General features: G+C 47.3%; 1 protein-coding gene across 2 annotated transcripts in view; it reads right to left on the bottom strand.

The window, feature by feature from the left end:
• ADAMTSL5 (ADAMTS like 5) overlaps nt 1-15864 on the bottom strand; it is a 287008-nt gene that overhangs the window by 30769 nt on the left and 240375 nt on the right. For both annotated transcript variants that reach the window (XM_078668537.1, XM_078668538.1), the window contains one exon: nt 8603-8729. In XM_078668537.1, coding sequence (XP_078524663.1) covers nt 8603-8729 — 127 coding nt within the window. The remainder of the gene's footprint in view (nt 1-8602; nt 8730-15864) is intronic.

Here is a 15864-nt window from a genome sequence, read left to right as displayed (position 1 = left end):
GTGTTGGCTGCAGACACAGATGCTATGCATACTTCTGCCATATAGTTTTGGGCCCAGACCTTGCAAGTTGTTGTTCTAATGGAAGCTTTACGATTGGCGTTGTGTGTCGAGTCTCCTCCCCCTCAAGGCATTGTGCATGTCTAAGTCTTTCAGCCCCACCAGCTATACCCCAGCTACAGAACTATGCAAGTTCAGCAACCTCTGTATGGCCGTGGGCACAGCTCGTTCCGACCCCTTGGGTCAGGCCACCAGAGGTCAGGTCAGACTCTCAGCTTGCCTGCAGCCTCAGCCTCCAAACTTTCCTAGTCTGACCCTTCCAGATCATGGGCGGCCAGTTGGTAGCAGGATCAGCCATCACAGTAACCACTGGCAAAACATCACTTCGGACAAGTGGGTTCTCCAGATTGTCCGAAGGGGCTACTCCCTCCCATTCAAGACCGCTCCTCCCTCCATGCCCCAACTTACGACCGGCTGACGGAGGTTCAGCTGACTTTGCTTCAGGAGGAAGTCATGACTATCTTGGTCTGGGAAGCCATAGAGAGGGTGCTCATGCCAGAAGTAGGCTGTGGTTGTTATTTTTGCTACTTTCCGGACCTGAAAAAGGACAAGGGTCTTCGCCCTATCTTAGATCTGAAAATCCTCACTACTTCCTCAAAAAGGAAAATTTCAAGATGCTCACGCTACCTCAGGTCTTGTCTGCCTTGGACCCTGGAGACTGGATGGTAGTGATGCACTTGCAGGACGCGGATTTTCACATTCCCTTCCTGCCTGCTCATCGGTGCTACCTGCGGTTCACAGTGGGCCATGAGCACTTTTAGTTACCCATGCTCCTGTTTGGCCTTACTAGTGCCCCTCAGGTGTTCACCAAGGTGATGGCAGTGGCCCCGGCTCATCTGCGCAGCTCAGGGGTTGCAGTCTTCCCCTATCTCGATGATGGGCTCTTGAAGGCGGGCTCGCCCCTTGTCATCGTCTTCCACCTCCAGACTATGGCGGTCCTCCTGCATTTGCTGGGGTTCACGATCAACCTGCCGAAGTTATAGCCGACTCCCTCTCAGACCCCCCCTTTCATCTGAGCTTTTCTGGACACAGTACAGTTGCAGGCCTATCCTCCGGAGCAGCCAGTCTAGGATACTCAGACTATGATAATGATGTTTCAGCCTCTATCCTGGATTTCGGTGAGAATGACTGAGGCTGCGGGGCATCATGGCCTCCTGCATCCTGCTAGGGACACATGCCAGATGGCACATGTGCGCTCTGCAGCGGGACCTGAAGTTCTAGTGGGGGCAGCATCAGGGGAATCTCTCCAACATGATCTAGATCGAGGGAGGGAAATGCAAAGGACCTGCAGATGGGCTGAAAAACCGTGATTGGGGAAGAGGCAGACACCACTCCCTGCCCCAACCAGACCACACAGTAGCGACAGATGTGTCACTCCTGAGATCGGGCAGCCATCTGGTAAATGTTGAGATCAGAGGAATCTGGTCTTCGGCAGAATTCAGACTCCACATGAACTTGCTGGAGCTCTCAGCGAGTTGTTTGGCATTGAAAGACTTTCTTCCTTCAGTTAAGGGAAAGCTGGTTCTGCAACAAACAGGGAGGGTGGGGTACTGGACCCTTTGTCAAGAGGATCTGCAATTCTGGACACAGCTGGAACATCAGGGCATATCCTTGATGGCTTAACATCCGACCAGTTCTCTGAAAGCCAGGGCGAACAAACTTAGCCTTAGCAGACTGCTCAAGAAGAGCAGGAGCGACCGGGCTCAAGTCATTCTTGTGGCTCCGGACTGGGCACGGAGAGTCTGGTACCCCAAGCTTCTCCAATTGAGCATCGATCCTCCAATCAGGCGCCCCTTCAAGAAAATCTTCTGTCGCAGCAGCAGGGGAGGGTCCTCCACCCGCATCTGTCAACACTACGCCGCCTTGCGTGGAGATTGAGTGGCGCCAGTTGATAGCATTCGACCTTCCTCCCCTAGTCTGTAATGTTATTTTGGAGGCCAGGCAGCCCTCCACCAAGACAGTATACGTCTTCCAGTAGAACACATTTGTAAACTATTGTACAGAAAGTTCTATTAATCCTCTTTCTGCTTCACTTTCTCAAGTTTTGTTTTCTTTGAAGGCCTGGTACATAAGTTCCCACCTTCCCCTTTCATTATGCCTCAGTGGGACTTTCCTTTTGTTTTCACCTTCCTGATGTGGGCTCCGTTCGAATCTCTGCACAACTGCCCCTCCGGCTGTTTACCATCAAAACAGCCTTTTTAGTGGTAATCACATCTGGCAGGAGGGTGAGGGAATTGCAGGCTTTGTCATCCAAGTCTCCCTTACCTGACAATATTCCCTGATAAATTGGCGCTTCGCTCTAGGGCCTCTATCCTCCCGAAAGTGGTAACACTAGTCAATGTGGAGCAATCCGTCACTTTGCCCACTTTCTACCCTCCTCCGCACCCCTGTAAAGAAGAGGAGCGACTCCACCGTCTGGACCCCAAAAATCATTCTGGTTCGCACTAAAGAGTTTTGGGTGGACGATCAACTCTTATTGGAGTACGTTGGAATGAAGAAAGGTTGTGTAGTACAGAAGACTATCTTGTGATGGGTCTTGCTCTGCTTCAGAATGTGCTACGCTCTGGCCAAAAAGCAGCCGGCTGAAGGCTGAATTCCATCAGAGGTAAGGATGCTACCACAGCGTTGCAACAAGGAGTTCCAATCCTCAACATTTGTCAGGGAGCAACGTGGGTCCCCCTGCACACGTTTACCAAGCACTACTGCCTGGGCAGTCAAGTCTGCATGGATGGCCTTTTTGGCCTCTCTGTCCTGCAGGGCTTCCTGGTCTAAACTGGTCTGCAGTCTCTCCTCTGGGGATGGTATTGCTTGGGTATCTACTCAAAGGTAAGGAATCTGCGGCTATAGATCTCTTTCAGATGGACAAGTTACTTACCTTCGGTAGCGCCTTATCTGGTAGAGACATGTTCTAGCCGCAGAGTTCTGACCGACCCACCCATCCTCCCTGCACTGTTGACAGGTTTCTAGGGTCAGGTTTGAACCTCTTCGGGCCCCTAGTTGTTCAGAAACACGCCAATGTCAGAGCACTTCAAGACTCAGCGCTTCTGGCATGGAAAGACATGAAAAGTAACGGTCGTCAGCGTGCCGAGGTAGTACCTACATGGGTTTGGTCACTACAGCGCAGACAATGCCAATGTCACGTGAGCCAACAGATGCCACCTAATGGCACGTAAGGGTACTACTCTAAGATAAATCTTCCAGATCCAGTCTGACGCCTGGGAAGTTGAAAGTTAAGGAATCTGCTGTAACTTGTCCGTTTCTACCCAAAACTTCTAATGTTAGAAAGCAATTAAAGATATTGCCCATAGAGGAGAATCTAACATAGCAATGCATTTTAAAAGAAAATTCTGCTTGTTGTGATGCCACAAAACCACCCATTGCTGTGTTTGTGATGGCCCACCCTAATGGTCTCCTTTGGGTAATTGGATGCGCCAACTCTGGAGAATAGTTAAATCTTTTTTGTAAAATATATTTTTATTGAATTTATTCAGAGGAAAAAGGGGAAGGGAGGAAAGGGGAAAGAAAGGGAACAGGCGACAACCCCGCCATAAATCCCACACAGGGGAGCGTAATAAGCCGTAACGAAAATGTAGTAAGCAGTCCACGAAGGTACACTCTACAGCAGGTAGCAGGTACGGACAGACACAACGCTCGTGCCTTCCCAATAGACCAAAGAAACTCTGACCAGAGGCCGTCAAGGAAAGGTGCTTGGAGTCATAGCAGTTCCTAGGCACCAAGTGAGGCAGTGTCGCAACATTAAACAGTAACCAAGGAAAAAAAAAAACCCCAACTGGATCTCCCCTCCACCCCTCCCCGGTGGTGACGACACAGCCATGCTCACACACATCCTGGAGGCAGGACACACAAACCATTCATACTTGGAACAAGTGCAAAGCTCGTAGCGTGGGCGGGCATACAGCAGACGGGAGTCCAGATGACAAAAAGCGGACTAGTGGACCCCATCGAAAGTGGAAATTCTTAAAGTCCCCCAGGAAGATGTCCGACATTCTCTCCATGCTCAGAAGGCCCCACAACCTCGAGTGCCACAATGATATAGCAGGTGCTTGCGGCTTTTTCCACGCCGCCGCCAGGGTGAGTTTAGCCGCCCGAGACATAGCCATTGAATACTGAGATCGGGTACCCCAGTATCTCCTTGATGTGGGAGAGAATCTCCGACCAGAAGGGGCGGATGATCGGGCAATCCCACCAAATATGGTGGAAGTCACCCAGCAGGCCACACCCTCTCCAGCAACGGTCCGATGACGTAGGAAAAATGCGGTGGAGCCTGGAGGGGTACAGGTACCAATCATACATCGTTTTCAGATGGGCTTCCCGAAGGCTCACAGAGTGATTGTGGGCTGCCACATCCCTCCAGAGGTGCTTCCATTCCGTGTCAGAAATGTCCCGTTCCAAAATGCCCTCCCATCGTTCCATATATCGAGGCCGCGGGGCAATCGCCGTACGCAGGAGTAGGCTGTATAGGAAGGAACTCGCTCCCCGCATCGTCGAAGTGCGAAGTAGGAAGGATTCGAAGGGAGAGAGTGGACGAGTAGCCGCCTCTCGCACCCCCTCTGAGGTCGCCCAGTGAAGCAGCTGTGTATGGCGATAGCTCTCTGTGGGTAATATACCATAATCACGCATACAATTATGGAAGGTGAGGGGTACGTTCCCATGAAACAAGTGCGTCAGCGCCCGACATCCACCCTCTCGCCACTGGCGATAGGGACCCTCCTGAGCGGCCGGCGGAAAGGCCGGATTAAAGTGGATAGGGGTGAAGGGAGATGGGAAAGTGGTCCACCGATCGTCACCAGTGACCGTATCCCACACCTTTAAAACCGTGCTAGTGGGCGTGCTAATGTAAGCATTCTTTGGGCGATCTTTCTTCGGCTTCCACGCCAGGTCCCAGATAGACCTACCCGCCACTGCTCGGTCCATATGTAGCCAATGCTTCTCAGAAAGCTGCTGGGTCCACTCCACTATCACCCGCAGCTGCGCGGCCTTGTAATACAGTAGCATGTCTGGGAGTCCAACTCCCCCCTCCTCCCTAGGCCGACGAAGCGTCGTAAAGGGTATCCGAGCCCGGCCCCCTTGCCAAACAAACTTCAGCATCATCGTCTTTAGGCGGCGGAAGAAATCCGCGTCCAAAGGTATAGGTAGGGCCTGGAAAAGATAAAGAAACTTGGGGAGGAGGACCATTTTAAGCGCATGTATCCGACCAAGCCACGATAGGAACTTTGGCTTCCACCTGTCAAGGTCATTGCGCACCGAGGCCAACAGGGGGGGGGAAATTCGCCGCAAAGAGGGAGCCCACAGTTGGCGTGAGGCGTACCCCCAGGTACGATAAGGACGAGGTGGACCAAGACAAAGTCAGAATAGTTAAATCTTCCTTCCTTTCTGAAGCAAGTGATGACCCAAAGCTAGATGTAGCGGGAGACGCGAATACTTGGGTCCAAGACTTTTCAAAATGTTTTACTCAGACAGAACACATAACCCTAGACCAAGTTGAGGGTGTAGAGAGGGAGTCCTATTCAAATCAATCATGTTACCCCATACAGCTAAGCTTTACCCATAGGGAGATAATAAACGCCCTAAAAACATCGAAATCGGGAAAATCACCTGGGCCTGATGGGGTCCCAGTGGACCTTTTTAAATATAAAATAGCCTTATGGTCTCCAATCCTTAGGAGAGTCTTGGAAGCAGCCAATAAGGCTGGTTTAGTCGAATCCTGGTCCACATCAATATTGGTCCCGATCTTCAAAAAGGGCGATCGTCACAGCCCAACTTGCTATCGGCCCATATCGCTTTTAGATTCTCTTGGCAAAGTCGCTGGACGTATCCTTTTAGATCGTCTTCAGGACTGGGCAAGTGATCATAATATAATTTCGGACCTGCAGTATGGGTTCCGCGAGGGATTGGGTGCAGTGGACCAGGCTTTGAATCTCTCGCTCTTAATAGGGAAGTATGTCCAAGCAAAGGGAGGGTACTTGCACATGGTTTATGTCGACTTGACTGCAGCCTTTGACTGCGTCAGTCATACTAAACTGTGGACAATTATACTAGCTATGGGGGTGGACCCTCCGTTGGTGAATTTCTTACGGGAGCTTTATTCGGGGGCATCGGCAAGAGTCAGGCACGGGGTAGGGGGAGAACTCATTGAGCCCTTCCGGATAGAGAGGGGGGTCAGACAAGGTTGTGTTCTGGTCCCCTTCCTATTTACACTATACACAAATGGGCTTGAAGCAGTGATGGTGGAAGGGAGCCAGGACCTGCCAACAAAAGGTCGTCGGCCAATTCCAGCATTACTATATGCCGACGACGCAGTGATCTTAGCAAGAAAACCCCTCCATCTCCAGCGGTCATTAAATAAATACTGCAGTTTTATGAGTACCCCGAACCTTAAAGTGAATATAAAAAAAAGACTTGCGCTATGCATACTGGCCCGAGACCGAAAAAAAATAAAGATATTTCTGTTAATAGCATTATACTAGAGTGCAGGATATCTTATCCCTATTTAGGGATTTTAATAGATAATAAGTCCAAATGGACAATGGCCATCAATGCGAGGAAACTACTATTTCTGAGGGCTACTACTGCATTGGTGGTATTAGCGCAGAAGTTAGGGAAGAGACCCCCGCAAGAAATGCTAAAGATCTTTCAGGCGAAATGCATTCGTGTTGCCAGCTACGGCTCAGGGCTATGGGGATTCGCAAACACAGATGTACTACAGAGGGTCGAGAATTCCTTCCTTCGTTATCTACTAGCAGTTCCCCAAAGCACTTCGACATACGGATGCCACCTAGAATTAGGGCTGGACTACATATCGGACATTTTAAAGATCCAACCTATTATGTTATGGCGTCGCATCTGGACTACCGACCAGTGCGATTTAACACAACGCCTTGTCCAGGAATGCATGACGCTTGATAATATGCATAAGATTAGATGGCTAGCCTATGTGAAGTCATTTTTTGACGACCTAGGCCTCCGGAGATACTTTGATCATCTATTAATTATTTCCGAGATGCCTAGGAAGGAGCTAAAAAAACGGTGTCTTTTGCATCTAGGACAGTTACGACTTACACATGAGATAGGACAAAGCTCAGTCCAGCGCTCGATTGCTGTTCAAACTACCTCTTCCATACAACCATACCTAATATTTAAACTGAATCAGTATGAAAAATGTTTGCTAACTCGTTTTAGATTAGACATTTTTCATCGTCTAATTTCCTTTCCTCAACAGAATGATTGGTCAAGGAATTTATCACTATGCCCGTGCGACACTATTTCTGCACAATCCTCAATACATATATTGTTGGTCTGTAGATTTTATGAAACCCCACGCAGACGCTGGATAGGTCCCATATTGAGATACATGGGGTTTCGAGCATGTCGCCCAGCTTTTCTAGCACTCCAATTTTTGGAAAACGAATCACATGCTAAATCTATAGCTTGTTTGCTGAAATTTTGTGTTAATCATCGCCCAAACCTTAAACGTGGATACATATGTATTTACATCTTGAATCATGATTTTCAAAAAATCTTTTTAATTAATAACTTTTTGAATGGATTGCTGTATGGTTTTGGTTGATTGCAACTTATGGAAAATATGGTTTTAACTGTACTTCTATGATTGTTTTATTATAATTTTTGAAAAAACATTGTTTTAACTGTACTTTTATGGTTTTTCTACAAATTATGGAAACCGAATAAAGATGATTTGATTTGATTTGGATGTGCCAACTCGGGTTTCGGGACAGACGTCACTCTCTGACAAAGTAAATAACTGCAAACAAGGTCATCGCCAGAAACCTTGCCTAGATTGGAGTGGGCTCAAGGGTTTGGCCTGGGTTTACATTCGGCCAGGCTCCTCTTTGAAAGGAGTTCTAACTGGTCTCAGCAGAGTGGCTGTGTTGAGCACTGAGCTGCATATTCACTGTTCTGTGGAGAATGCATCACTCTTTGGTGATTTGCACGCTGCTCATACAGGCTCTATTTCAGGCCTTGTTTTTAGACGGGGGGAAAAAAACTGGATTGCATCGAACTTGGTACTCCCTATAATCTGGTTACTGGTTTATCAAATCTCACAATCTTTCTGATTTTATGTGGCCGAGTCTGCTCACAGGATCTGGAAAGAGTGGCCAAAGAGTTGGGTGAGTGTCGGCCTTCTGCCCGTGAAGCAACCAACGGAAGGAACAAAACAAGTGTACAACAAAGAGGGTTTCTCGGCAGCCATCTTTGCTGCACTGATCTCGGCTCAGGAGTGTGCTACAATGAAGTGCAGTCATTGGCGGATGGCTGGACCCTGGGTATTCCCTGTGGAATGAGCTGTGACAGGTCTTCCCAGTCCCATTTCAAAGGATTGAAGGCCTCTGAAAGGGTTGTCCCCAAGGACCTGCAATGGACCAGGGTTTCGACTGCTTCCTTGGTGAAAGGAGCAATGAGTGATAGCAGGCCTGAGATCATCTAGCTGGGACCGGCTCTTGCGGCTGGCGCAAGATGCTGTACATCAGGCAGGTGCCGGTGCCGGGGGCTCTTGCGCACTTACCTGGTATGGGCAGGTGTGTGGAGCATCATCCAAAATCACGGTTTTTGCCAAATCCCTCTGCAGCACCTTTAAGTTCTTGATATAGTGGCCCAAGAAGCAGACACAATCCTCCTGGAAGAGTCGGTGCCTGAAGGAAGGAAGAGAGAGGGACACCGATGAGACGGAGACAGAGAAAGAACATTAGAAGGCGCCAGCGCTGGGTGGCGGCAGGATCAGGGCATGTCGGCGCCAGCGCTGGGGTGGTGGTAGGATCAGGGCATGTTGTCATAGCGCAGGGGGTCTTTTTGGCCAATGTTAAATATGTAGGTAATGTGGCTAGAAGGGGGTGCAGCCACTGATATAGGGTCAATATGCATCACATGGCGTTTATACATGAAAAGAATCACCTGTGCACTTGCGGTTTCTTTAAAGAAGTATACTGTCTTGATCCAGTCTGAGGTAGGTCCCTCCCTATACACATTTAAACTTCTTTTTCAAGGTCAAGAGTAAGTACGCAGTTTTAATCCCTTCATGTTACCAAGTAATTGTTCACATCCCTCATTTTAAGAACTTTTACTCCACTCAGTTTCATGAGACACTTGAGGACTTCATAATTTCCAGAACTTTCCCAAGGTGATCACGTGCCTCAGTGGCCTTGTGGGGATTTCGTGGATAAACACAGAGAATCCAACAAAAATTGGAAGGGAGGGGAGTGATCAACGTGTGTTGAAGCACTCAGTGTTTTTTAAAATGCCCCTCACACACCAAAAGGCCCCTTGGTGTCATGCTTCATCATCGGGGTCTTCGCACCCCTCTATCGGGATGCGGCGTGCTGCGACCTACGACTACGCGGGAGCACTAGTAGTAATGACTATGTGTGGTGTTCGGTGTGTGGGGTGTATTTAGTTTAAGTGAGTGGTGGGATGTGGTGAAAAAATTAAAAAATACCTGGCGCATGAGTTTGAGGAAAAATTTATTCTGAACTCTGGCTGGTATTGTTAAAAGAAGTGCAATGTGAGGTCAGGGCTGTTATATTAGGGAACAGGACCTCTGGTGTGCGTTGTCGACATGTTTCGGAGCAAAGCTCCTTCTTCAGGACGGGGGCACGACCTCCCCACCTTACTCACGTTTTTTTAAGATAAAAAGTGTATTATACAGAAAAGTGGCAAAAAATAGGCTAAGTGTGCCTACAGCAGTCTGCTACAAGTACAATGACCTGTAGAAAGACAAAAAGGGAAGAAAACAACATTGGTTACCCTTGTAGCGGGTAGTTCAAGCAGGTGCAGTCACCTGGAACCTCACCAGAATGCTTGTTTTAAAGCCTGTGGAAGGAAAAGGACTCACAACACATACAACATAGAACACACATGTTTGGTACTTAGAGTTATTGTTGGTCATACTTATGAAGCTTGCTTGTGGGCTTCATGAGCAAAAAGAACGTCTGGGGTGTTGCTATTGCAATCTGTTGGGAAGAATGATCCAGGTTTTAATAAATCATTCTTACTCACTTTGGTTTCAGAAGGATGGTCTTTTTGATCGATCTATGGAATACTCACAATGACAGGACGCTATGGACACCGTCTACCCCCATACGCTGCTCCGCTGGTTCTGAAAAGGTAAACCAGAGGGCATGCTATTTATACCCTGTTTCTTAATTGGGCGGAAGCATCTGTGTTACCTAACATGGGTGTTCCGCTCCATGTTAATTGACACATGCCCATGTTTGGAGCGTCCGTCAATTAGCCATCCATCGTGCTTCTCTGTCCGTCATGTAATGACATAGCAAAAGCGTCTTGTTATTCTCCCCGCAAGCGTATGGAAAGTGATCTCTCGCGCATGCGCAGAAAAGTGTTTTTAGCGCATGCGCGTTTGTTTCTGGCACTCTTGAGAGTCACTGATTGTCGCGCATGCGCATCAGGACTTTCAGCAGTCCTTTCAGTACTTTCACCGCATCTGTTGGGATAAACAACCGTGTTAAAAACGCTGGTTTTTAACTCTTCATTGCAGCGATCCTTGAAGTGTCTACCTAGAATACCCACAGAGCGATAAATACGGTGATGGTGACAGCGCTGGTTTTTAGCTGCTCATTTTGATAGTCTTCATTTCTGAGATATACATTATTTGAAGTTTTATTCTTTGATACAATTGAAAGAATGTTTACTAGTTGTTGGTTAATTGGGTCCACGGCACATCATCATTAAGCCCAATTATATGGGTTCCAAGCCTGAAAACCCATCTTTGTTCCTTCTGGAAGAGCCCTGCTTCAGAGGGTAGTTGCTCTATAATTGTCCAGTTTAGGTCATTTACACAGTGTCCTGCAGTTAGGTAATGTGTTGCCATTTTCGTTGTGCTCTTTTTGCAGCGCACATTGCTCTTATGTTCGTTCATTCTTGTTTTTATGGCCCTCGTGGTCATACCTACATATTCAAGGTTGCAGGGGCACTTGATCAGGTAAACCACGTTTTTAGTATTGCAATTAGAAAATTTTCTTTGCTCCCATGTTGTTCCATTACGGAAGAAAAGTTTTTTATTTTTCTTGGTCAGGTGGCAGCTACTGCAGTTCCCACAGGGAAAGTGACCCTGGATGTCAACAGATGGTTGCGTGACTGCTGTTGTTGGTTTTGGTCTTGTATGGACCAAGATGTCTCTCAGGTTTCGTCCCCTTCGGTGAGCAAACATAGGTTTTTCAAAGTTTAGGTGACCACATGTAAGTATCCTCCAATGTTTATTCACAATTTTTGATACTTCATTGGACATGGTGTTGAAAGTTGTCACACATATCGGTCGTTTGTTCTCCTTGGGTTCTGTAGTTCGATCCTCCAGTAGGGCCTCTCTATTGTTATTCTTGGCTCTTTTAAATGCTTTGGCAATAATTCTCTTGGGGTACTCTCGTTGCTTTAGCTTCTCACTCAGGTCTTGCGCCTGTGATTTGAAATTGGACACATTTGTGCAGTTACGCCTAAGACGTAAAAATTGTCCATACGGCAAGTTTTCACGTAGGTGCCTGGGGTGAAAACTGTCGTATCTTAACAGACAATTTCTCGATGTCGGCTTGAAATGGGTGGTGGTTTTTAAACCACCATCTTCTGCGTAAATATTCAGATCAAGGAAGACTAGTAGGTTAGGTGACATGGTACTAGTGAATTTGAGGAAGGCATTTTGGTTATTCAGCCAGATTTGGAAATCCTCAGCAGATTGTCGGTCACCTTCCCAGATGACTAGGACGTCATCTATATACCTCCTCCAACATTTTATGTTCGATCTGTATGGATTCTGTTCATTGAGAATTTTTGTGGTCTCCAGGTGGTGTACATAGAGCCCTGCCAGGCTCGGAGCAAAGGTACTCCCCATGCTGGTCCCATGGCATTGCTGGTAGATCGTGGTCTTGTATTGAAAAAAGTTTTTCTGTAGTGCCAATGAGATGCATTCTAGAACCAGTCCTCGTGGTGTCTGGTACTTCCATTGTGTTGAGAAGAGAACTTCTTCAATGATCACGAGTGTTTCGTCATGAGGAAGGCTGGTATAAAGACTTTCGACGTCTAGGCTGATTAGGAGTTGGCTTCCTGGGTCAAAAGGTATGTCCTGTAGGAGTTGTAAGACCGCTTTTGTGTCTTTGAGGTAGGTGTTTGTCGATTGTACTAGCGGGCGCAGGAAAGCATCCGCGAATTTTGACAGGGGTCCCAAGGTTGAACCGATCCCTGATACTACCGTTCTTCCTGGGGGATTGGTGAGGTTCTTATGAATTTTCGGGATGCTGTAGAAGTACGGAATACGTGGGTTTTTTTGCTCCAAAAATTCGCCCTCTTTTTTGCTCAACCAATCGTGTGCTAGGCCTTCTTCGATCATCCCTCCGATTTTGATCCTCAGGTTCTCTGTTGGATCCTGTTGTAGGATCATGTAATTGCGTCTATCAGACAGTAGTCTTAAACATTCACTGTCGTAGGCCTCTGCAGTTTGTAGGACGATGGCTCCGCCTTTGTCTGCTGGTTTTATTATGATACTCGTGTCCTCTGATAGCGTTTTTAGTGCTTGTTGTTCTTCCCTTGTTGTGTTGTGAAAAACTCTAGTGGACGACACATCCAGTTTGTTGACTTCTGTCATGATAGCTTTTTCATAAGCTAATAGCTCCAAAGGGACCAAGGAATCTGGTGGAGTAAAGGTAGACTTAGGTCTAAGGCCGGTATCTGTTCTCAGAACTGGTGATGGTCTTTCCATGAAGTAAGCCTGTAGTTTCAATTTGCGTATGAATTCTTGCATCTCAATGTTCACCCTGAAGATGTCTGGTCTCTGTGTAGGTACAAAACCTAAGCCTTTATTTAACACTTGTGTTTGTAGTGTGGTTAGTGGTTTTGGAGTAAGATTGACCACTAAGTCCCGCTCTGGTTGCTGGACGATGGTTGGTTGGGTAAGGATCCTGTCATGCTCCTGGTTTGTCGGGGGTTTCCCTGGTTCTGGTCCTCCCATGTGACGTTGTTGCCCTTCCGGTTCCTTCCCCGTGTCCCCGGGCGGGTGCCTAAAAAAGGCTGTGGATCGTAGAAAGCACCATCGAAGTCCTGGTTCCATTGTGGATACCCCTGAGCATTAGCTGTTGGGCCAAACTGGAAGGGTGGGAATGGTGAGGGACCCATATATTGTGGGAATTGAGGATACCCTCTCCATCCCCGTTGTCTCGGGAATTGTTGTCTCTTTTGTCTCCAACCACCTCGGTTTGGACGGTACCTTTGACCACTGCCTGAGTTAGAGCTGACTGAACTGTCTGACCCATCACTGTCTATGTCACTGTTTTGGTTCTTATGCACATAGTCAGCTTTTGTATATGGATAAGCTCCTTCCGGTGTGAATTTGTCTTTATCCTTTTTCAGTTTATTGAACTTACTTTGTTTCAGGGTATACTCAAACTCGGTCATCTGTTGGTTGAGTTCATCTAGTCTGATTTTAAGGTCGGCGGGTGAGATGTAAGTACTCAGTTGTACCTCAATTTTTTGAATTTCAATTTTTAATTCCTGTGTTATTCTGGCCGCTGTTTTTACAATGAGGACTAACCAGTCCCTGGTGCAGTGCCAGGAGATCAGTGACCACTCCTTTTTGAACTGGGCATCTGACTGGAATATAAATGGTTCAGTTTTGACGATCAGACCTGGTGGGCCCATTTTATTCCTGAGGTATTCCGTCATTAGTAGACCATGCAGTGCCGCTTTGATTTGGTTGCGTCTTAGGTTTACTATTTCATTCCAATCATTAATGTTGGGACCTGTTTCTGGGTTGCTAAGGCCCTCGAACGGGTTGATGGCTGTGAGAATTCTGTCGATCTCGTCGTCCCCAAACGTGAGGCCATGTTCGTCCTCCATAATAAAGACCGCTGATGTATGTACCTAGTGTGTGATACTATGTGTTGTGAAGAGAGTATGACTCCCGCAGCTGTGCGCTGCCTGAACTCAGTCAAAAACAAAAGAGGGAGGTAGAGCGAAAAGTCTGGATTCTTGCTCCACGGGGATACTTGGATAAACACAGAGAATCCAACAAAAATTGGAAGGGAGGGGAGTGATCAACGTGTGTTGAAGCACTCAGTGTTTTTTAAAATACCCCTCACACACCAAAAGGCCCCTTGGTGTCATGCTTCATCATCGGGGTCTTCGCACCCCTCTATCGGGATGCGGCGTGCTGCGACCTACGACTACGCGGGAGCACTAGTAGTAATGACTATGTGTGGTGTTCGGTGTGTGGGGTGTATTTAGTTTAAGTGAGTGGTGGGATGTGGTGAAAAAATTAAAAAATACCTGGCGCATGAGTTTGAGGAAAAATTTATTCTGAACTCTGGCTGGTATTGTTAAAAGAAGTGCAATGTGAGGTCAGGGCTGTTATATTAGGGAACAGGACCTCTGGTGTGCGTTGTCGACATGTTTCGGAGCAAAGCTCCTTCTTCAGGACGGGGGCACGACCTCCCCACCTTACTCACGTTTTTTTCCACAGGCTTTAAAACAAGCATTCTGGTGAGGTTCCAGGTGACTGCACCTGCTTGAACTACCCGCTACAAGGGTAACCAATGTTGTTTTCTTCCCTTTTTGTCTTTCTACAGGTCATTGTACTTGTAGCAGACTGCTGTAGGCACACTTAGCCTATTTTTTGCCACTTTTCTGTATAATACACTTTTTATCTTAAAAAAACGTGAGTAAGGTGGGGAGGTCGTGCCCCCGTCCTGAAGAAGGAGCTTTGCTCCGAAACATGTCGACAACGCACACCAGAGGTCCTGTTCCCTAATATAACAGCCCTGACCTCACATTGCACTTCTTTTAACAATACCAGCCAGAGTTCAGAATACATTTTTCCTCAAACTCATGCGCCAGGTATTTTTTAATTTTTTCACCACATCCCACCACTCACTTAAACTAAATACACCCCACACACCGAACACCACACATAGTCATTACTACTAGTGCTCCCGCGTAGTCATAGGTCGCAGCACGCCGCATCCCGATAGAGGGGTGCGAAGACCCCGATGATGAAGCATGACACCAAGGGGCCTTTTGGTGTGTGAGGGGTATTTTAAAAAACACTGAGTGCTTCAACACACGTTGATCACTCCCCTCCCTTCCAATTTTTGTTGGATTCTCTGTGTTTATCCAAGTATCCCCGTGGAGCAAGAATCCAGACTTTTCGCTCTACCTCCCTCTTTTGTTTTTGACTTGTGGGGATTTCGACATAACGTGTTGGAATGAGGATACTAGTAACCGTGAATATCATCCCTTGACAAGAGGTAGGCACGAACGGCAGGCTTCAAATGACAATAGGAACTGACCTCTGATCAGCAAAGGGCCCTGTCCACTGGAGGGATCAGCATTTCTTTAGAGTCTGTTGTGTTAGAATGGTTAGCTCTTGATGGCTTCTTTTACAACACAGGTATGAGCACCTGTCGGGTGCTAGGCCCCCATACACACGACGGACTCATACATTTGACAAATAAATGCCTCTTGGCTCATGTGACACTCATCCTTGTGAGCCCACCTTACAGGAATGCTCAGCAGGGCAGTTGCTGTAATCCATTTCTTTTCTTTCAGGACTTTAATGGGTTGTCTCATGACCACACAAATGCGCACTTCTCTTAGCTGCTTTGGTGATCATGATAGGAGATGTCCAGTGAGTGCCTGTTTCAGCTTTCATATTTCCTTTGTTCTGTAGGTCCTGTATATTAGAGAGAGAGAGCCATATCTATTCGAGGCATATGAGCTGCAGATTCTACACTTTGCATTAGATCGCCGCCTGGTGTTGGGCTCGGATGATTGCAT

This window comes from Lissotriton helveticus, chromosome 12, assembly GCF_964261635.1.
Source record: "Lissotriton helveticus chromosome 12, aLisHel1.1, whole genome shotgun sequence".
Lineage (NCBI taxonomy): Eukaryota > Metazoa > Chordata > Amphibia > Caudata > Salamandridae > Lissotriton > Lissotriton helveticus.
This window is presented reverse-complemented; position numbering and strand designations above follow the sequence as displayed.